At 48.2% G+C, this 22971-nt stretch overlaps 1 protein-coding gene across 2 annotated transcripts in view; it reads left to right on the plus strand.

The window, feature by feature from the left end:
• Positions 1–4744, plus strand: part of SLC14A2 (solute carrier family 14 member 2) — a 402581-nt gene extending 397837 nt beyond the window's left edge. The window contains exons 21-22 of one of the 2 annotated variants that reach the window (XM_037033647.1): positions 324–373; positions 3265–4744. In XM_037033647.1, the coding sequence (XP_036889542.1) occupies positions 324–373; positions 3265–3465 (251 nt within the window). In that variant the 3' untranslated portion in view covers positions 3466–4744. The remainder of the gene's footprint in view (positions 1–323; positions 374–3264) is intronic. The other variant, XM_037033653.1, reaches the window with a different exon arrangement.
• The last annotated feature ends 18227 nt before the right edge of the window (positions 4745–22971 follow it).

The following is a 22971-nucleotide window of genomic DNA, read 5'->3' on the forward strand; positions in this document are numbered from 1 at the left end:
CACTCCTCTTGGCTACGTAGTCAAATTTTCATTTATGGTTTATGCCGCTAAATGTTCCTTTGCAAGAACGCAAGGTGGTGGGACCCAAGAGAACCGAAACAGCTCAGTTCTGGTCCCTTTTAACAGAGTTCATCTGCTGCCTTAGGTGTGCCAGCATTTGCTTGGAATTTAACACTTTCCTAAGCTGCCAAGCAATGGAAACGAAACTCGATTTTTTGTAATCTGAGAGCGAGCGTTTGTGGCATAAACTGTGTGGGGAGAGAACGGGTAGACGAAGGTGGAGGTGCTGTTAGTCACATGACTGTTTTTTGGTTCCGTTCCAGCCCTGTTTGCAGCCTACCTGGGCGCCGCCCTGGCTAACGTGTTATCTGTGGTGAGTCCCCGTGAGCTAAGAACATGACAGAGCACCCTTCCTGGTGTTCTCCCGTCTCCCCAAAGCCAACGCAAAGCCCCCCCTCTGGGAAGGCTTGCCCAGCTCATCCCTCTTGTCTCAAATTTCACCCCTCACCTCAGTTCCTGCTGGCTGTAGGAAGCTGGGCCTTGAAAGTTTAAATGTCAAGTGTCACTCAGTCAGGACCATTGTCAGTGGGCCAGCAATTTGAAGAGCGTTATCTTAGAAATCAAACTCCTTCCTGAAAGAGCTCTGGTTCTGTCATCCTCTAGAACTAGTTTTAAATCTTTATCATTTGTTTTGTGTGTTTATGGATCATCTGCCCAACTCGTTTGTGGGCCAGCTGTGTGTCCCACAGTAACTAGCATGGTGTCGGGGGTCCTGAGGGAAGGCTTCGGGGGAGACAGGGAGCCAAGCCCCAGCCAAGCCTGAGAGCAGCTAGAGCTGGTGGCTATCAGCCCATGCAGCAGCCCGAGAACCCCTCGTGTGAGCCCCCGTGCAGGTGGTGTGGGAGGTTAGGAGGCACCACGTGGCCAGCCCCGCCCCCTCATACACGGGGAGAGTCCCAGGCCCCGGCAGAGTGCTCAGGGCTCAGCCTGCAGCCAGTGCCTCCCCGTCTTGGATGAGGGTTCAAGGTCACATCTCCCATGGGCAACCAGGAAAAGTCCGTTGGTCCTGCCGGTAGAGATAGACGTGGGCATTCTACTCACACCTGTCTAAATCCCTTCCCAGTGAAACTGGACTTGGTGTGGGAAAGAAGTTTCTAGGCATAGAATTAGCCTTCACTGATACCATCCTGTGTCCCCAGTGGGCTAAGTCCCCACTCGGAGCCCCATCAAATTTTGTTTGCACATCTGCTACAACACGTGACATGCAGTACTGTGGTGACTCGAAAACGCTCGGGGCCTGTTCCAGCTCCAGCCTGAGTGCTCCTTCAGAACGGAGACCTGGTCACATCTTCATCTCTATCTCTAGTACCTATCACAGTGCCCAGCATGCAGTAGGTGCTCAAGAAATGCTGAAGGAATGAAACCTTAAGGTCATGAGCTCCATCATTAGAGCTGGGACTAAATAGCCGACCATCAGAAACACAGACGGGGGACAGGAGGATGGAGTAGAGCTTCTGAGACTCCTGTCTGCTCCCATCACCCTTGTCCCCCAATTCCCCCAATCGTCCACCCAGTAAGTGCTTGTCACTGCCTTCCTCGGGGTACGGTCCCGGAGGGGATGTGAAACAGGAGGCTTTGGTTCTTGTTCATAGGCACCTACGGGTTGACTGGCCCTTTCCTCTGTTGCAGAGAAGTTACAGGTTACACCACTCCATTTAGGTATTTTTCAAAACAAATTCAAGCTTACTTTCCATGTGCTATTATGTTTAACTGACTGTGCTGACCTCTCTTGGGGATGCAAAGATGTGCAGGTTACTAACACCCTCTGAGGGAGGTTCCAGGCCTGTGGGTATACCAGGGTCGGGTGACATTTATGAGAGTGCAAGCCCTCCACACAAGACAGCACTTAGGAGCGTCCCTCGTCCGCTTTCTAACTGGCCCGTGTCTGTGTGGCCCGTGTCTTCAACAATGCCACCCTCGGACGATGACCACAAACTGAGGACCTTCGTATGCTCTAGGTACCACCTCTCTGAGTAGATATTATATCCCTAGTTTATTATCAATGAAATGGGTCTCAGAAAGTTAGAATGACCACAGTGAGGTGATCAGAGCTGAGACTTGGATCTGGGTCTGTGGAACTTCCCGTGCACATCCTTCCCACCATAGGACTCGAAGGAGAGGCTTCCCCAGACACCCGGTGCAGTCCTAGCAGGGCTTTGGAAAGACTCACTGAGTGGAGTTCATCACTCATGGGTATTCCTTACCGCTGCAGTTCTGGTACCAGGCTGCCATTGCTCTTCCCCAAGTCCCATCTGACAGTGACACCTTTGAGCACATGCATGGCCGGTATTGTTGCCCCCATGGTATAACCTGAGGTTTTTTGTTTTTGTTTAACCTGAGGTTTTTATTCCTTATAATAAAATGGTATTTAGGGGCCAGGAGGCATGGTTTGACCTGCCTCATAGCTGAAATTGCAGGCTCTATATCACGAGCTATCCATTCCAGTTATTTCAAATAAAGGGCAGGGAAGAGTATTTAAAAGCTTCAGGAAATGTTAAGAATAGAGAACAGGTCAACACCATGAGAAAGGAAGCTGGGAATGGGTGAGCCTTGAGAAGAGAGGCAGCTACTCTCCAACTCCAGCTCTGGGGACTGGGGTGTCACATGTCCACCTCTCTCTACATGTCTGCTCTGTTTCCCTGTGTCTCTCTGTGATGACAGACCCGCCCCCCCAAATGGCCACCCAGATCGAGAGCCTCTGAATACAGACTCAGTGCCTCTTAGTTCAAATTCTCAAGAGAGGAATTCTGTTCTCAGGACATCGGCCTATGGGAAGCTGCATTGGAGTCAGTGTCTGTCTCTTGTCCAATCAGCCATGACTAAAGAAAAAGGCCTTGAACTATGACTGCCAAAGCCATTCCTTCAACAGGGGCTCTGGAAGAAGGCAGGATTGGCCACAGTTCCTTAAGTTAGAGAGGTAGTCTGGCCAGATAACCCCAACAAAACATGTCTCCTACATAAAGGCATATTATAATCGGGTTCAAATGTCTGCACTTTGAAGTATGTGAGTTCACCAGTAACACTGCCAACTCACACCACCAGCAATTTTACTCCTATTGATTATGCATTCAATATTGGTCCTATCAGTTCCCACAAAGCATCCCCTCCTCTGCCCAGGGCTGGACGCGTTTGGTAGGGGCTGATGAATTAGGCACGAGCATCTGATGTAACCAAGGCTCCTCTTTTGTCTTTCCTTCCCCACAGTTTGGACTACCACCCTGCACCTGGCCCTTCTGCCTCTCCACCCTCACCTTCCTGCTCCTGAGGACCAACAACCCCACCATCTACAAGCTTCCACTCAGCAAAGTCACCTACCCAGAGGCCAACCGCATGTATTACCTGTCCCAGGAGAAAAACAGGAGATTGTCAACCATAACAAAGTACCAGGCCTATGATATCTCCTAAGTTGCCCTTTCCAAAACATGTCCCTGTAAATTGAGCCCTTAGCATGCTGTGCATGTCCCCCGGCTGAAGGCCACTTAACCTCCCCTTCTGTCTGTTCTGTGATTCCCCACCCCCAGAGCAGGCCTAACCCCACTTATTGCCAAGCACAGGGAAATACTGCATGCTCACCACTCAGGAACCTCTCCGTTCTGAGAAGCCCAGCACTCATCAAAGGTATGGGTAGTTTGGGCTTCGCACAGCTCACTCCACAGGAGCTTCCCCTAATGGGAATATTTCTTCTTTGGCAAAATAAGCCACATCCCTAAAGTGAACTCACCCAGAAGAAGACCGAGGTTGGTGACATGGTCATCCAACCCAGCCACCCAATACAGCAATGCACGGGGTCAGGAAAATACGCATTAGACTAGAAGGCAAAGGGCTGGCTGTGCCCCAGCGCTGACACTCGTGACCTCCTGCTGCCCTGGGGGAGCCGCCCTCTGTCTCTCTCAGCCTCACTTTCTTAGTGGTTTCATGACAGGGAGGGACTCCGTCATCCCTTCCGCCTTAGGACTGTTGATTCATATCTCTCTCTCTCTCTCTCTCTCTCTCCCCCCCCCACCCCCCGTAAACTGATGAAATCAGCATGACCAACAAGTAATCACTTAGAGTTGAGTAGGAGATGGAAGGGTTACCTGGGGAAGGGGCAGAACAGTTTTCACGGTCTATGGAGATTTATTCTCGGGTGGTGAGGAGATGTTCTCCAGACTTGGGGTTAGGGACCTGATTCACTGGAAATGCCAACATGTCTTTCTTCACATAACAGAAACATTTCTGGAAATGTCATAAGATGAAAAAGGATCTTTTCTAACATTCAAATCATATTTTCAACAAATGCATTTCTTTTTGTAATAGAGGTAAACAGACTCTCATTAAACTGTTAAGTTTGCAAGTTGGTATCAGGGTTGTTTTTTTTTTTTTAATGCAGCTCACCTACATTGTTCACACATTGCCCGTGGAGGGATTCTCCACAGTCAAGCAGGTGTCTGAAGAGGGAGGAGAACCAGTGGAAAATTCTCAGAGAGGTCTCAGTTGGTTCGAAAAGGGGGTTATACCAAAAGGACAGTGGTCTCTCTGTGTTGGAGGGAAAGTACAGGCTGGTGACAACCCATCTCATTTTTCAGGCGTAGTCTTTCAGCCTTGTGCCCCCAGATTTATAAACCCAAACCTTTTGCTATTTAATGACTTTGGTTATAGCGCTGAGCTCCCTGAGCCCAGGGCCCCTTTGTGGGAAGCTGGGCGGCTCAGCCTTCCCACCCCTCCCCCCAGGAGCCTGGATGCAGCTCTCACAGCCCCACCCCCTTGCCCCACCTCACACACTTTTCAGGATGATGGTGAGGACCTAAAATGGGATTGTAGGAAGGAGGCAAGGGGGGCAGAGAAGACCCTCTATAAAGGCAGCTTTAAGGAAAGAATTCCACTTGCCTAAAATCCATCATTTAGGAAAAGCTGGCGCCCACATTTACCTTCGCTTCCCTCTGCCTGCCCTGAGATCCTGGCCGCATGCTGCCGGCCCAAGAGCACTGGGCTGCCTGTTTCTCTCCCAGACTGTATCTGGCCAGTTATGACTTGTCCAGGAAAATGGAACACTTCTCGCTGCAAACAAATCTCCCACATAGGGAAGGGGAGAGAGTCACCCTCTGGGGACTGCTTCTGAGTTTGCGGTCACACCTTGAGGCCAAGCAGGTCTCGGGCTGTATTTTAATAGCAGTGGAGTTACGGTTCTCTGAGGATTAGGCATCCAGGAATCTCACCAGAAGGCTGTTTATGCTCACAGCTCCCTCAGCTGCCCCAGAACCTCTAAGTGATGACATAGAACTATTAAAATACCACTTTTTATGCATTTTCCAAAAAAGTGTTATAATCTGCTTTTATTAAAAGCAGGAAACCTCCGAGTGCATGCCTTTCTGATTACTGACCACTAACAAATCCCTTTAGCTCTTCTAAGTATTTCAATATCCTCACCTATAAAGCAGATTGAGTTGGCCTAGGATAACAAGCAAGGTGGAAGTAGACGGGACAAAATAATTCGACTTGAGAAACTGTGCAGTGACCACGGGAGTCTATTCCAACACTTCAGTTAGGCATCAACAAAGGAGAGAGGGAGGCCGCTCACACCAGCTCCCAGGAACCGATGGTGCACACAAGCACATCTCTCCCAAGGCCACATTCCGTGACATCCCGTGGGGAGCTTGAAAGCAGCCATGGTGGGAGTCTTTACACCCCAGTAATTGGCAAACTACAGATCTGGGCTCTTTCCCCAGACAGCCAGTTTACTGGCACAACGCTGACCTGCTGATCTGGTGGGAGGAAAAGAGAACAATTACAGGACTCCTAACCAGAGTCTCATAAACCAGGGCCGGAAGATTCAATCCAGCAGTCCTGGAGGGATGCTATAGCACATACAAAAGGCATTTAAGAGCCCTGGCTGGTGTAGCTCAGTGGATTGAGTGTGGGCCTGCGAACCACACAATCGCAGTTCGATTCCCAGTCAGGGCACATGCCTGGGTTGCAGGCCAGTTCCCAGCAGGGGACACATGAGAGGCAACCATACATGGATATTTCTCTCCCTCTCTCCTTCCCTTCCCCTCTAAAGATAAATAAATAAATAATTTTAAAAACCTGTAAAAAAAGGCATTTAAGAGAATCACCAAAGGGTACTCAGGCATAAAAGGACCTCTGAAGATCTACCCACAGGGCCCTACACTGAAAAAACTACAAATAAGAAGAAAACAAATCTAGGAAATACTCTAAGAGACATGAGAATACAGTAGGTGATCAAAAACCTTGGTAATGCTTATTTTTTTAAATCAGGACCAAAGGAGGGAAATAGAAGAAATACACATATAATGACCTAGAATTGGAATATGGAACGATGGCCAGAAGGGGCAGAGATACAAAAGAAGCAGAAGAGCCTGTTGGTATGCTCAGCTTGTACAAGAGTTAATAAGTTTAAAAAGCCCACAGAGAGGAATACACATGGGTGATAGGGGTAACCACCATGAGGACAAAATGAGAAACACAAATTTTGAACCAGAAGAATATTCTCTTACCAATGGAGAGGAGAAAAGCACTCTAGAATGTCACCCAAAAATGATAGTAAGTAAAAAAATAAACGGAAGGCAGAAATTAGTCATAATATGACAGTAATTGATGCCAAAAAGGTTAACTATAAAATTTACCACTGCAAGACAGCGATGCAAGGGTTGTACTTTTATACAAAGAGCTAGCAATTTTCTATTTACGAGAAACACATTTGAAACCGAAAGACAGAAAATGTTTAAATACAAAGATGCGATGAAATACACTAAGTAAGTGTGAACCAAAAGAAAACTAGGGCATCAACTACAATAGCTTGGAAAGTGAAGAACAAAGAATGATGTAAACAAGCAATAGGGCAAGAGCACGTAATAATTATAAACACACACGTCCTGAACAGTCCGCCTCAAAATGCATCAAGCAACAGTTGACTGAACTGCAGGGAGTAACAAACCAACCAATCGTTGTAGCTAAGATTTGACCAAAACCTTAGAAACTGATACATCGAAAGAACAAAACAGGATCAGATATGAGGGATCTAAACAATAGAATTAATAAGAGTGAGCTGTTATATACATTTAGGATTCTAAGCCCTCCTACTCCACATCCCACCCCACAAAAGAACAAAGAAAGAACACATTTTTTTCAAGCATCCACAGGACATTTACAAACTAGACCATGCGTTATGCTAGTGGGAAGCTGACTGGTGCAGCGATTTGGAGAACAGGTCCTCAGAATAAGTATAAACACCCCTGCAACCTGTAAATTCCCCTCCAGAGTATGTGTGGCTCCCAAGGACAGAATCACCCCTGTCCCCGGTGGGCCACCTGGAGGGCTGTTCACCGCAGCATGTGTCTGTGATGCAGAGAGCTGCAGGAGAAGGCAGAGGCAAAGTGGTGGGACACACAGGGGTCCTACCCAGCAGGTAGACCCTCAGTATTATCCATGTAGCCATGAGGATAGATCTTAAGAACCTAGTGCTGGGGTGAAAATGATGTTTATAATCAATACCATTTGCATAAATTAAAAATGCATGCACATGCAAAACAACAATACTCATTTTGCAAGCATACAAATAAAGGTACATGGAAATGCCAAAAGGAAAAGAGTGGAGTATAAAAATGAAAAGACAGACACACCTTCACACATTCAAGAGGGGCTTTGCAGAGACAGATGAAGATGATTTGCAGGGACGAAGCCACGTGATTAACTCAACTCTGTCAAAACATCTTCACCAGGGCAGGGCAGAATGTCTGCCCTGCTCTGCGGATTAGGGGCCCCGGCCGTCAGTGTCAGTGACCCCAAGGTCGGGGCCAAGTCCACAGGCAGAGGCCCGCTGGGCCCCATTTCGCCTCCACAAGTATTTCAGGGCATTCTGGCCATGCTACAAAGTGTTTTCTACATACTAAAAAAAAAAGATTCTGCCCTTTGCCTCCAAATTAAATGAACATTTGAATTCCTAGAGTAACAATGGTAATGAACATATGTATTTGTGCTTTTAGAATGTTTTAAAATCTCTGATGAAATGTGGAAATGAGGGAAAACTTTTTAGCTGTTGTTGAGATGACAGAAAGGTGGGGGGAAAAGACATCCCTGAACATAAAAGATATAGGATACAAACTGAGTTCAGAAAAAGCAAGGGCCTAAATAAAGATCATGAAGTCACACAACCTCTTGCCGTCATCAAACTCACCGACAGGTGACTGGCCCAGGCTGCAGGGCCCATCGGCACTGGAAGGATGGAGGAGCCCACCTCCTCACCCACAATCCCCAGGCAGTCTGAGTAACCAGAAAGGCCCAGCAGAGCCTGGGCATCATCTCAGAGGTTTTCTTTAAAATGTAAGTGTCCAGAGCCAAATGGGCCAGATCAGAAGCCCTTTTTAGCTTTAAGATGTTAGGGAAAGAACTGGCAGGCTCCCCACATGGGGGTCCACCAAAGGCGTCCCTCACTTCACCGCTTGAACTATCCTCTTCCTTCCCCTTACCTCATCAGAGCAGAGCATCAGTTGTTCTAGGAAAACTTCCTCAAGATGAATTCCCCAGAGGCCCCTTCAAGACACGACCACGGGGTGGACCACACAGCTGTTGTGTTTCCATTACATGGGTCTTTTTTCTCTAATTAGACTGCAGGTCCTGTAAGGACAGTGGTTGTAATACACACACACACCACACATGCAATCTCACACATGTGCATATATGTGTGTGTGTTATATACACAGGTGTGCACGTGTGTGTGCGTGCATGGTTTGTGCATTTACACACACATACATACCTATATACAGGGTGGGGCAAAGTAGCTTTACAGTTGTCCCTATGGAAAATAATTCACTAATTAATAAATAATAATACAAGAATAAAACTCCATGCTTGTGTACTCACAACTGTAAACCTACTTTTTCCTGCCCTGTATGTAAGTGCAGCTACATACACACACACACACAGTTGTTTTTGTCTCTTTCCTTCATAGAACTAGCCCACGGGCAGGCACACAGGAGCCCCAAGAAATAATGGGTTGAGTGATTGACTGAAACACCCTCCCAGCCGCATTCTCACTCCCTCCACGGAGCCCCTTCACTCTCCCTGCCTGGAACTCGAGATTCGCTTCACACACCCAACCACACACACAAAACAGACATGGAAGCTCAGGCAGGCCCACAGGCTGAATCCTGCTTCCCTGACTTCCTGCCTATATCCTCCTTCCAACATAAATCCCCTGAATAGTGTTGAGGGGAAGAACCCTCAGAATGGACACCATCCATCCCCACACATCTCATCATTCTATGGGCAATCACTTCAGCCGTCCCCAAATGTCCTTTGCCACCATCCTTTTCTTACAGAATCTCCACAGTTGGGACCCAAATCATGTCACGGTCTCAGGTGAGGCAGGTAAATGGTAGACCGGTAGCGCTCAAATTTGAGCATGCATCAGAATCACCTAGAAAGCTTGTTAAAGAGATTGCTGGGCCCCAACCCCAGAGTTTCTGACAGAGTCAGTGCGGGGAAGGACCTGAGAACACTCATTTCTAACAAGCCCCCCGATGACGCTGATGCTGTCGGTCCAGGGGCCCCACCCAGAGAACCACACTGGAGACCGAGAAATCGGGTGCTGCCTCCAGTCATCCCTTCTCCCTTTGTTGCAAGGAGGGATGCATCCGTCTGCAAACTATGTGTGTAAGAAACATCTACAATGCTTATTAAATTAAAACTCAGATCTCCGGGCCTCAACTCCAAAGAGTTCGATTTGGTAGCTCTGAGTGGAGCCAAGAATCTGAGCTTCTAGCAAACTCTTGGATTGTGCAAACTACTGGATCCAAGTCCGGACTTCAAGATCATTGCGAAGTGGCGCTTAGTCCTGGCTGGATTAGAATCACCTGATTCTGATGCCCAGGCCCTATCCAAGGCCAATTAAGTCAGCAGTGGGCCTGGGAACCGGTACTTTTTCAAACTCCCAGTGTGATTCCAATGTGCAGCCCGGGTTGGAAACAGCTGTGGTGTCTGTTTCCTGGGCTTCAACCCACCTCCAATCAGAGTCACTCCTACCAACCTTTAAGCCCTGGCCACCCTCAGGCCCCGGGATAAAGAGGAGTGGGAAGCACTGGGCATGTTGAGGCAGGAGGAGTGTACACAGGAGGCACAGAAAATCCTCAAAAGTGAAGTGTGCCTCTTTCTCAGGGTGGTTGGGCCCTGGTCCTGCGCCCCGAAGGAGACTATATAAAGGGAAATGAACCGCTAACAGGAAACATCCGGCACGGTAGGCTAGGGTTTGCATCAGCCCCCGGAAGCCTGCTGAGTGGGCGGCACTGACCTAGAAAGGAAGAGGGAAACGGTGAGGTTGTCAGCAGCACCTCTACCCCAAGCCACTCTCAGACCAGGCACCATGTTCCTGGCCCTGTGGGCAGTGTTGGCCTGAAGGAGGGTCATGGCTACAGGTAAGAACCTGCAGGTGTGCTGCGTGAGCAGGTGTGGGATGGGCTGCCTCGGGGTGAGGACAAGAAAGTGGGAGGCCTGGAAAAGCTCTGACAGCAGGTGGACAAATAGAAAGAGAGCTCTATTAAGACTCACAGTCAGGAAGGCTGAGCCAGATAAACATCTAAGAGGTCGAGGAGATGGAGAAAAACAGAACACAGAGCAAGTGTAGAGCAAGTACAGGGGCCCAGTGGTCCTGTAACCAGAAGAGGACAAACAATAGGTGAGTTCTGATGGTGAGACAAGCTCCGCCCCTCTGTGAACTGCCTGGTGGGACCAGGGACAGGGACGGGGGTGGCTCCCCTCCTTTCCCCACCACTTGCTCCTTGAAGAGTCAGTCTGGGTCCGGGAGAGAGACTGTTGTCTGTATACAGCGTGGCCGGAACGGGAGGGTGGGGCAAGGGAGGCCTGCTCCTGACTCCTCACTGTCACAGCAGCCGCCAAGATGACTCGGAGAGGAGCTGGGGGGCAGGGGGGGACAGGTACCGCTGACACTGGTGGGAAAGGGTCTCCTTACCGTTTGGCACAACTTAAGGAAAGTATAAAGGAGTTGCTCATTTCTCCCCTAAAAAACTTCAATTTATCTTAAGCATAAATTTCAATAGCTTTCATATTCTTTAAGGAAACTGTAGTTTCAACCTAAAAATGTGGTATTAACCCTACCATTTATTATTTTCATCGCCCCCCGAGAAAACCCTGTATTCACTGGGCAAAAAAACCCTATACCCATCGACAGTCACTCCCCATTTCCCCATCCCTTCAGCCTTTGGTAAACACTGATCTTTCTGTCTATACGGATTTGCCTATTCTGGACATTTCAGATCTATGTAACCATATACCGTAATATGTGACCCTTTGTGACCGGCTTCTTAGCAAAACATCTTCAAGGTTCACCATGCGGTAGCACTGATCAGAAGTACTTCATTCACTTTCCCTGCTGAGTGATATGCCGTTGTGTTGTTACTCCATGCTTTCTTTGTTCATTCTGCAGGAACTGGGTATTTGGATTGTTTCCACTTTCTAGCTATTGTGATAATGCTGTTGTGGACATTTATTATAAGTTTTTGTGTGTTTTAATTTCACTTGATATATGAGGTCTGTCTGGAAAAAAGTCCAGCCATCGTTAATATAAGGAGAACGGTTTGCACAACATCAATGTAACCTGGCAGCCAAGGAGAGTGGACTGGAATGAGCGTGTGCGAACAATGACAACTTCTCTGTACTAGCCCGTGGGGGCAGTAGATGCCATTGAGTGAGCCTATGTACTGTGTGGCCGTCACATTCAAAATGACTGAGCAACGAATCTGCATCAGATTTTGCATTAAGCATGAACATTACTCCATGGAAATTATTCGGATGATTCAGAAGGCCACAGCTATGGCCACTGGTGATTGGCAGCTTCGTCACCACAATGCACCCACTCACGCTTCACGACTCGTACAGAGATTTTTTGACAGAACATCAAATCACTCACTCAACTGATTCAGCCCCTCTACATCCCAGATTTGGCACCCTGTGACTTCTGGCTTTTCCTAAAAAAAAAAAAAAAAAAAAAAAAATCACCTTTGAAAGGGAAGAGATTTCAGACTCTTGACGAGATTCAGGAAAATATGACAGGGCAACTGATGGCCATTGGGAGAACTGTGTGAGGTCCCGAGGTGCCTGCTTTGAAGGGAACTGAGGTGTCATTGTCCTGTGTACACTGCTTCTTGTATCTTGCATCTTCTTCAATAAATGCTTCTATTTTCCATATTACATGGCTGGATGCCTCTGGACAGACCTCGTAGACACAGGAGTGGAATTACCAAGTTATGTGGTTCCCATATGTTTGACCTTTGGGGGGGACCATCAGACTCTCTTCCAAAATGACTGTGTCACTCTACATGGCCACCAACAGGAGTGTATGAGGATTCTGACTTCTCCACTTTTGGCTCAACAGTTACGTTACGTCTTCTTTGATTCTAGCCAGACTCTAGCCACCTTAGTGGGTTTGAGGCGATGTCCTGGTTGGTTTTGATTGCGTTTTCTCAGTGGCTAGTGCTGTGGAGCACATTCCCATGTCCTTTTGGCCATTTGTGTATTTCCTTTGGAGATACATGCACTTATATCTTTTGCCCATTTTAAAAATTAGGTTATTCATCTTTTTACTATTGTGTTATAAGAGTTCTTTACACATTCTCAACACAAGTTCTTGTCATGTATATAACATGAAAATATTTTTTACCACTCTATGGGTTGTCTTTTCACTTTCTTGATGGTTTCTTTGCAACACAATTTTTTTTTATTTTGATGAAGTCCAATGTATCATTATCTCTTTTGTTGTTTGTGCTTTTGGTGTCATATCTAAAACAAAAAACCAAGGTAATGAAAACTTTTCTTGAAAGGGCACATAGTTTTAGCCCTTATACTTAGGCCTTCGATCCATTTTGAGGTGGTTTATGCATCCCAGGGGCGGGAGGGTCCTCAGTCTCTTACACGTGAATATCCAGTTGTCCCAGCACCGCTGATTAAAAAGACTATTCTTCCCCACTTATAGGAATTTTTTTCAGAACCCAGAAAAATCTGTAATTTATGTTCCTGTTGTTCTAGGGTAGAATTTCTCAAACTGGTCTGTCATGAACCTTAATAAACATGTAACCCCATAAATAAGAAAGTCGCATGATTCAACAAGATCCAGGTACATTCGCCAAATAAAGTAAAACGTCTTTCTTTAGCATAGGCTCCTCAAAGACTTTAGTGCCAGCATGATTTAATGACTCCCTCATCCTTCCTCTATCAGACAATGCTTTTTGTGTGACCACTGATTAACACCTCTAGAAGCACGTGTCCAAGGAACTCAAGTTTTGGGTACACTCTTTTGAGGGGGCAGAACTATTAATTTGAATTCTGTTAAGATGCTCTAACTTTGCCCTTTGAAAATGAAGCCACTAACTTGGTTTTGGGGAAGGGGAGGGCGTGTTTTGTAGAGTTGTATCTTTTATCTTTAATCAGGTGAGAACAGATATAAGACAGTAACCTGTGAATTCCTCTGAATTCCTTTTCGTGAATGGTTTAGGAGTCATGTGTTTAGTTTACTGCTGGAGCAACCATTTTTTAAGCAAATATCTATATTAAACAGTATGGCTTTTCGACAGTGTGGTTCAAGAACTACCTGCATTAGAACCACATGGATGTGGTTAAAAACCCAGACTCTGGGCCCTGGCTGGTGTGGCTCGGTGGATTGAGTGCTGGCCTGCAAACCAAAGGGTCTCTGGTTCTATTCCCAGTCAGGGCACATGCCTGGGTTGCAGGTCAGGCCCCCAGTGGGGGGCACTCAATAGACAACTATGTCAATGATTCTCACCCTCTATTTCTCCCTCCCTCCTCCCCCTCTCTAAAAATAAATAAATAAAACCTTTTTAAAAAATTAAAATGCAGACTCTGGGCCCCTTCAGACCTAATGAGCAGAAATTCTGGAGCCGGAGCCCAAAGACTGCACTCTCAAGCTGCCTGGTGATTCTGTGCACACCCACCTGAGAACTGATGCTCATCCCTGGATTAAGGGAAGGAGCCAAGTTCTCTATAAAGAGATGAGCAGCAGAGGCTGACACATACCTAGGACCAAGCTGACTCTGCTTTACCTTCTTCCTTCCTTTCCTTTCCCTTCCTATTTCCACTGCCCACTTCTGTGCCCTTTTGCATGTTGACAAGTTCTGTGTGAATGATCACCAAACTCTGGCACACTAAGCATTTTTCTTGTGATGCAGCTTGCCACAAGAGGGCACCAGAGTGCCTCCAAAGGCGTGCAAGACCTTCTGCTGCCCTTTTCCACTGCAGTCTCGGGTCAGGTCCAGTCTCCCAGTCCCAGACCTGTTCCCCACCTCACTGATTCTCAAAATGACACCAGATCACACAAACATACATGGCTACTAAGAAAGCATTTACTAGTTGTGAGGCCCGGGGATGGTGTTCAAACGTCTCTGAGCCCAAGTTTCTCATCCTAACAAGGAAATAATACAAACCTGTTATTGTAGTTCTTTTTTTCTCATTGTTGTGCACGTACAGTTGTCTCCATTTTCCCCCATCACTCCCCACCATCCCACCCATCCCCAGCTCCAACCCTCGATCCTGCCCCCTTTGGCTTTGTCCGTGTGTCCTTTATTCGTGTTCTTTAATGACCCTTCCCTTTCTTTCCCCCATTACCCCCTCCCCACTCCGCTGTAGTTACTGTCAGTTTGTTCTTTATTTCAATGCCTCAGGTTATATTTTGCTTGCTTGTTTGTTTTGTGGATTAGGTTCTACTTATAGGTGAAATCATATGGTGTTTGTCTTTCACCACCTGGCTTGTTTCACTTAGTATAATGCTCTCCAGTTCCATATTGGAGTTCTCTTAACAGTTAAGTGAGATAATAGAGGTAAGCCTCCTCAGTCAGCTCCTGGGTACTGTTTATTCTACCATGAGGCAGCGATTTGCACTGTTAGGAAAGCGGAAACCTTGAATTGCAAAAATAGTATTTTCAAAATTTTATTATTAACAATCTAAGCTCAGTCTGGGCCCTCCCTCATCCCTAGAGTCAGAAACCATTCCACCTCCTCTGTGATTTTTGACATGGACCTATGGCTTTACCTGCAGCACAGTTGACCTCACCGGTGGTGAGCAGAAGATCACAGGGAGGCAAAGGCAAGGCTCCCAGCTGGGCCCCAGCTCCACTCACTCAGCTTCTTCCCCAGGATATGGTGGGCAGTCCTTTAGAGGCTGTTCCCTAACTAATTGTGCTATAATTAACATCATAATAATTCCCTCTGTGGAGACAATTATTGTAATGCGTGCCCTGGTTGTGTATGTGCTGGTGATGGAGGCGAGGAGATGGTAAAGGTGGAGGTGGGGGTAAGGGGATGGTGGGCTTTCCAACTTAGCATCTTCAGAAGCTCCACCCGCCTGAAGGGCAAATCCCAAACCCTGACCTTAGTGAAGTGCCTCGTGCCCCAGCTGTTGCTTCTTCTTTCACCCTTACTTCTCAACCGTGACATTCACACAATACTCAGACACACACACACACTCACACCCACGGTAGAACACTTCACCATCCTCAGACCCAACACACCTTCATCTTATCCTTTGATAATACTATTCTCATCATGACTTCCTTCTATCTTCCGCCAGAAACACTCCTGTTCAGAATTCAATACCCAGTTCCACTGTCAGCAGCATCTTGTGTGAGGACTTCTCTGATCCTCAAGGCAAAGTTACATTTCCTTTCTCCACACTTCGACGGTATGTTGTGCACACTTCAATTCTAATAGTTTGCCTCTGGCTTGTTAAGGGCTCGGGAGGCCGCCCTGCCCACGAGAGGCGACCTTAGAACAGACAGCTCCAGGCCTCCCTCAGACTTCTAGGAGCACTCGGGCCCAGTGCCCTCACGCACGCAGCCTTGACTGCGAAGTCAAGCAGCAGAGGGCAGACACCCTGTAACAAATCTGTTTTAACGTATATCGAGTGAAGTTTAAAAAATTGCAAATGAGCGCTTCACGAATGAATTCCCAGTGAGCCACCGCCTCACTCTGCTGCTCCCGGACCCTGAACAGTTGCACCTGACCCGTGCTGCCGCTTCAGCGTTTAGCAGGAAGACGGCGCCACCTGAAGGGATGATGGAGCCTGCGCCCTCCACCCCACCGACACATACGGAGTCCCGAAGGACAGACATCACGGCCGGCAGAGCCAGGCGGAGGGCTCTGGGACGGGGAAGGGCTGACTGCACCTCTGACAAAGGCCTCTGCTCACTCCTCATCCTCCTCCTGCCTTCTGATGCTCCCCCACCCCAGGCCCCCTGCCTGTCCCGGGAGACATAGCCGTGCTCTCAGCTTCCCTGCCACTTCTGTGCCCACTTCACTGCCCTCAGCCCTGGATTCCTGCTCAGACCGGAGTCCCTCACCTGCACTGCGCCCTGGGCACGTCCACCTGCCTATTCCCACATCTCAGACTCAGCATCACAAGATGGACTCTCCAATGCTTTTACTCTGCTTCATATCGTCCCTTCATAATTTTTATTTCATAGCGAGAGCAGTGGACACATTGAGTGAGCATGTGCAGGGCATGGCATTCACATTCAAAATTACTGAGCAAGTAGAGCAATGAATCTGCATCAGATGTTGCAGGAAGCCGGAACATTCCTCCATGAACACTATTAGGATGATTCAGAAGGCCACAGCTGGGGGCAACTGGTGATTGGCAGCTTCATCAGGACAACACACCTGCTATGCATCACGTTGCATACAGAGATTTTTGGTGAAACATCAAATCACCCAGGTGACTCAGCCCCCACTACAGCCCAGATTTGATGCCCTGTTACTTCTGGCTTTTTCCAAAACTAAAACCATCTTTGAAAGGGAAGAGATTTCAGACCATCAATAAGATTCAGAAAAATGCAATGGGGCAGCTGATGGCAATTGGGATAACTGTGTGAGGTCCCAAGGTACCTACTTTGAAGGGGACTGAGGTGTCACTGTCCTGTGTACAATGTTTCTTATATCCTGTATCTTCTTCAATAAATGTCTCTGTTTTTAATACTGCATGGCTGGATACCTTCTGGTATGATTTGTAAATGGAATCATACCATCTATACTTTGTGTGCCTGGCTTCTTTCACTCAACATTGTGAGGTGTATCCATACTACTGCATGGAGTTTTAGGTCATTCATTCCCTCTTGCAGTGCAAATATATCATTATTCATCCACTCTACTGCTGATGGGCTATTGGGTTTTCCATTTGGGGCTGTTATAAATAGCGCATATTAAACTTTGTGGTGCACGTCTTTTGATGCGACCATACGTACGTGTTTCTTTTGTGTGTGTTCCCAGGGAGGCACTGCTGGGCTGTCGGGTGTGCAGACACCCACTCCGGCAGGATCCATCCACAGTTCTCTACAGTGGGTCTGCCCACGTCCATTCCCCCAGCAGCGTGAGTTACAGCTTCTCTACCTTCTCCCCAGCACTTGCTGCTGTTTCTGACTCACCTGACCTTCGTCCTGCGGCTACCGCCCTTTTCCCTCCCAAACGATCTCATATCTGCAGCCCTTTCCCCTGGTACTGCCCCCACTGCAGGCACTACGGGCAAGCCTCCCTGGCTTTGACCTTCAGGCCGCCCCATGAATCACTCTCAGACAACTTCCCTAAGTGCAGCTGTCATCATCAGACTACTCCATCCACAGAACATCAGTCACTCCTGATTTCCACTTACTTTAGAGTTAGGTCTGTTTGAATGTGTTGGGTTTTTGACCTGCTGTGCAAAACTGGCCAGTGGTCCACAGTCGCCATCTTTCCCTTAGGCCTCAACGCTGCCTTCCCACATGTATTGTCCCAATGCCTTAGGCCCTCTTCCTATGCGTCTCAGATTCAGCTGTTTGGCAGGAAAACTGTCTTCTTTGTTAACAGTGCTGCAAGAAGCACCCAAACTGGAGAGACTGGTGCTGATAGAGCCTTAGGGCGCTTGTTCCAAGACCCTCATTTCCAGAGAAGCCCCAAATTATAAAGAATGTAGCCAAAAGAATCTAGTGACTTCGCGAGTGTTTCGTGACTTTCATAAAGGGGCAGCAACACCTTCCTGTTTGCTGGTGGCCATCATTTGGTCCCAAAGCAAGCAGAGCTTTAGATTTTAACTAAATGGGGGGGAGAAGGGGGTAACATAGAAATCTCAAGTCGACTCTCCTTTTAAAGCTGCTTTTCCGTAAGAGAAACATCCTCACCTCCCGTTATTACTGAGAAATAGAAATAAATGCATGGGAAAAAGAAAAAAACAAACTTGCTTTCTTCTCCCCCATTTTTTAAGGCAAGTCAAACTGTGTTTAATGTTTGCTTATAGTCTATCATAGTTATTACTTGAATGTACACTGTCCCCAGGGACCCCAATCCGCTCTAGTTCACATCATCCATCTTTAAAGCTTAAGCACAATTTCACTATTTTAAATGGCTATAGAGAATCATAGTTCCATTTTTTTTTCTTTTCACAATGTAGTGCTTTCCTTACTTATACTTTTTTTTGATGTTGGGTTTTTAGTGGGGGCTCACACTAATGCCTGGTTAATGTATCGCATTACAAGGCAGCAAGATCAGAGGGCTGTCGCTTCAGCTGCCTTATGCAAACACGAAGGAGCACTGCTTTCCTTGGGGGCCCAAGCAGGGGCTGGAAACTCGGGCGTGGCTCACGGCACACACCCTCCAGAGCCATCACGGAGATGCCCACAGGCCTGCCATGCTTCCCTCGGCTGACACTCACGTTTCTTCCGGAAAGGCCGTCTCTTCTCTTTCCATCTTCACTCAATGCTACTCAAATGTGAAGGGCCTGATGAGGCTTTTATCTTCAGAAATGCTCCCTCTGCCCACTCCAGACACCAAACTCTTAGCTCTAACGTCTGTGTGCCCACAGTTTAGCACTTAATTGCACATCGTCTCCCATCATTCAAGAGAACCTTAAAATAAGGCAGTTGTCCCTCTCTGGAAGACTGCAGGGTGGGCTCTCTTGTAGGCTGATGGTATTATAAATGCCTTCTGTGCTAGGGCCCATAGGTGACCATTGATCGTACACAGCCTTCACCCTGACACTAATGCTGCCTGTGTCTTGTTGCTTCACCAGGGTGTGAGAACTACCTTCCACTTCACACCGTCCCCTAGAGTCCTGAGAATTCACCTGGATACGCAGTAGGATGAGAGATCAGGGATGAACAAGTGTAGGATAGGGGGTGCTCAGAGCTGAGAGGAGACAGTGAGTCCCAGGTTAGCAGGAGGTCACTAAACTAGTCGAGGCACCCTGCACTTACAGTCTGTGACCTGGAATGGAAATGGAGAAGAAACCAGCCATTGCCCACACCCAATCTTCGGAGAGCCCAGGCCTCCTGGGTTTGGGTTGAGCCCAGGTGCGGCAGCTTGGATTGGGACTTTCCTGCACTATCCGCATTGATTGCCACCCACAAGGTCCTGAAGATGCAGGCTTCCTTTCTGCTTGCTCACCTTCAGGATGGCTCAGGTGCCCCCCTGAACCAGCCCCCTGTGAACCTGGAGCTCAGTCCTCCCTTGCTTTAGGACTGACCTGGATGCTAGGCAAATCCTTTGACTATGGTTGGCCTGCAAGCCAGAGGGCTGGGTGCCTGTTCCTAAGGCTGACTGTCCTGTGGCAGGAGTGGCCGTTGGTGTGCTCTGGACAACAAGGGCACTCCTCCCTGGACTACACGTCCTGATGGTGCTGCAGCCTCCTCTGAGGGCTGTACTGGGGGCAAAGTCATCCCTACCGCCTCTCCACACCAACAACACACCCAGGCAACCGTCTCAGTGCTGTGCAGGAATTCATGCTAGCCCTGCAAGTCTCCAGAGTCCGAATCCCATTTACTCATCTGTATACTCAGGGGATGCCTACTGAGGATCTCTATGCACCAGACACTGAGCCTGCAACAAGTGCTACTGTCGCAGGTGGGCACGGGTAACCAGGTTCTCGGTGGTCATGAAACATGAACTGAACACACAGAGTTTGTAGCAGAAAGAAAGACAGCAGATTTACTAAGCGACAATACACACAACAGAACCTGGGAGCAGGCCAATACCAAGCAGAGACTGACCCTCAGTGGCTGGAGGGATTCTATTCTCACAGGGCACATGGTTCCTGGCTGCTTCTGGCGGGCTTTTATGGTGCGTGTACAATAGCAGTTTTTCACTTTTAAGCTACTGTGCATGTGGTCTCCCATGATTTTCCTTGATTGGCTATTGGGGGATGGAGACTCACAACGCTAACGTGATTATAATGCTATTATAATGAAGCAAGGGTCGTGTAGCATCGTCTGAGCAGATATAGTCACGATTCACCACTTCTCCAAGTGGTCTTAGAACAGGGTCTCTGTCCTGTATGGATGTCCTTTGCCTTATCCCTGAGACAACTCCAGAGTTTTCTCATTCCTGAGGAGCCAGTCTCAGAACGGGGTTCTGTTCTGTATCGATGTCCTTTGTCTTAGTCCTAGGTACCTCCAGAGTTCCCTCCCTCCTGAAGTCTTCCCCGCTACTGTGGTGAATAGGACCAACCCAGACTCTGCCCTAAGGAAGTTTGCAGCCCAGTGAGAAAAACTAAATAGAGGATGAACTCGCACAATTAATGTCATTACAAATAGTAATGAATGCTGAGAGAGCCAAGAGAAACACACTGGGAGAGGCCACTGACTGTAGTCCCAGCCTGCAGTGTTGCCGTCCCACAGCGAGCCTTGATGGGAAGTGCTTACCTACCCCCGCCCTGGGGTTAGAAGGATAACAAATGGGATGGCAGGTGTATTTGTCATTTGAAAAAGCATATTTAACATCTCTTCTGTTGTAACATAGGCTGCAGAAAGTACAGTTCCACACCGGGTGGTTTGCCTTTTGGGTGAGACAGTTGTGCACTGGGGTGGGATGGGGGATTGTTGCAGGGTCCTGGGTAAGAAGGCCGAGAAATCTAAGCTGGAGAACCAAGGGTGGATGCCAACCAGGAAACACTTAGGGCAGATCCCCAAGACCCTGGGGTGGAGGGTCAGTCCTGGGGCCTCTGGCTAGACCACAGGAACCCCTGCCAGCCTCCGTGGCCGGGAAGCGGCCTGCCCCTCTGCGTGCAAGCATTACTTCGTTTGTGGGACCTGTGATAACTTGTTGAAGTGACTGAGGGCGGTTAGGCATGCACTGTGCCTATGTGAAGCAATCAGTGCCAGATGAAGGGTGGAACCTGATGCCATGCCTCGATGGAGCCTAATGGGGTCATGAGGCTTTGCCTAGAGCTTTGCCGTGGCCCAGCCCGGCCCAGCCTGTGTCAGCGCGCTGCCTGCTGCCAGCTGGAATGCGACCATGACTCACTTGGGTTCACCATGGTGTCTCCAACCAAGACACTGGAATTTGTAAACTGTCACCACTCCAGGGGCTTGAATTCGTCTCTTTTCACTAAGTCTCAAGGACAAGGATGCTTGTCCAAACTTGAATGTGCATGCAGACCCCCTGAGGATCTGGTTAAAATGTACATTCTGATTCTGAAGGTCTGGGTAAGGCTGAGGGTCCTCATTTCTAAACAAGTCCCCAGGGATGCGGGTGGTGCAGGTCCATGGACCGTACCGGGAAGACTTCAGAACATTAACAAGACTGAATAAAATAAACCTCCCCTCTCCTTCATGGGTGAGAACGGGCAGATCCATCAACCATTACTCACTCATCAAACATTTGTTGAGCCTGAGAACTGGGATAATGATGGCACCATTGGCAAAAATAAGGAAGCCAGAGGTAGGAACAGTTTTAGGAGGGGTTAGCAATAAAAGCGACCTCTGCTTGAATGCCTGTCACATGCCCTCATCTTATTTAATCTTTGTATTTGGCAAGGTAGGTATGAGTAACCTCCATTAACTTACTAATGGAATTAAGGCTTGGAAAGGTAAAGTAATTTTCCCTTAGGGGTGTCATAGCAGGCTGGAACTTGAACTTGGTCTGTCAAACTCCAAAATCCATCTGATTCCACTATGACAGACTTTCCTGTTATGGAGGGTGAAGAGTTCAGGACTAGATTCAGTCTGGTGTTTCTCAACCATGCCTGCCTATTGGAGTCGCCAAGAGGACTTCTAAAGCTCTCACACCCCTAACCAACTACATCAGACTTGCGAGCAAAAAAGGACCACATCAGCATTCATAGAAGCCTCCCCCCCACCAAGTAAGTCCAATGTGCACGCATGACCGAGAATTACAAGACTGAGAATTAGTCCAACTCCTCCTGTAATAAGTGAGGCAAGTGAGAAGCTAGAGGGTGAAGCGCCAATCTCGTCCGAATTAGTGCCTCTCAATTCCCAACACTGGGGAAAGAGGCAAGGGGGATGCAAGGGGGACGCCATTCAGGCCAGGGGTGTGAGGCCAGGCTGTGAGTCCCTCTCTGGCTTTTGGCTGCCAGTTGGCGGAAGAGGAGGGTGGTCATAGAGAGCACGTCTGATAACCGCAAAGGGTCCTTTAAATCAGGCTGAGTTGACAAAACTATGCAGCCAGCAGTAATGAAGCTTCCAGAAGGGACAACCGTGAGGAGCCTGAGCCAGCTGCCACTCCTGGGCTCCAGAGGGCAGCTTCGGTTTACTTAGCACATCCGTCCATCCCTTGACGTTTCTTGGCTACTCTAACGCCAGCTGTCTCCATAGTGCTCCCTGGTGAGTAACCCCAGTCGGGGGGCCTGGCTGGGAGTGGCCTCAACCCACCCCATTCCCCCTCTGGTGGCTGACGTCTTTGCCAAGAGCCTGTAACACTTGGCCAGGCCCCTGGTCCAAAAAGCCCCCTTTGCAATGGTGATGCCAGGCCATCCCACCTTTTCTTCACCGCCTAATTATAAACTACAGCCCCCTGCCCAGGCTTCAGGCCAACATGCCACTATCTTTAACGGTGAGGAAACAATCTAATAAGTTGTGAATTACCCTCAAGAGAAGGTGAGGGAAACAGGGCCAGCCCCAAACCTCCTTTTTC

Source organism: Sturnira hondurensis, unplaced genomic scaffold (genome assembly GCF_014824575.4).
Source record: "Sturnira hondurensis isolate 20B ecotype Veracruz unplaced genomic scaffold, ASM1482457v3 Scaffold0001872, whole genome shotgun sequence".
Lineage (NCBI taxonomy): Eukaryota > Metazoa > Chordata > Mammalia > Chiroptera > Phyllostomidae > Sturnira > Sturnira hondurensis.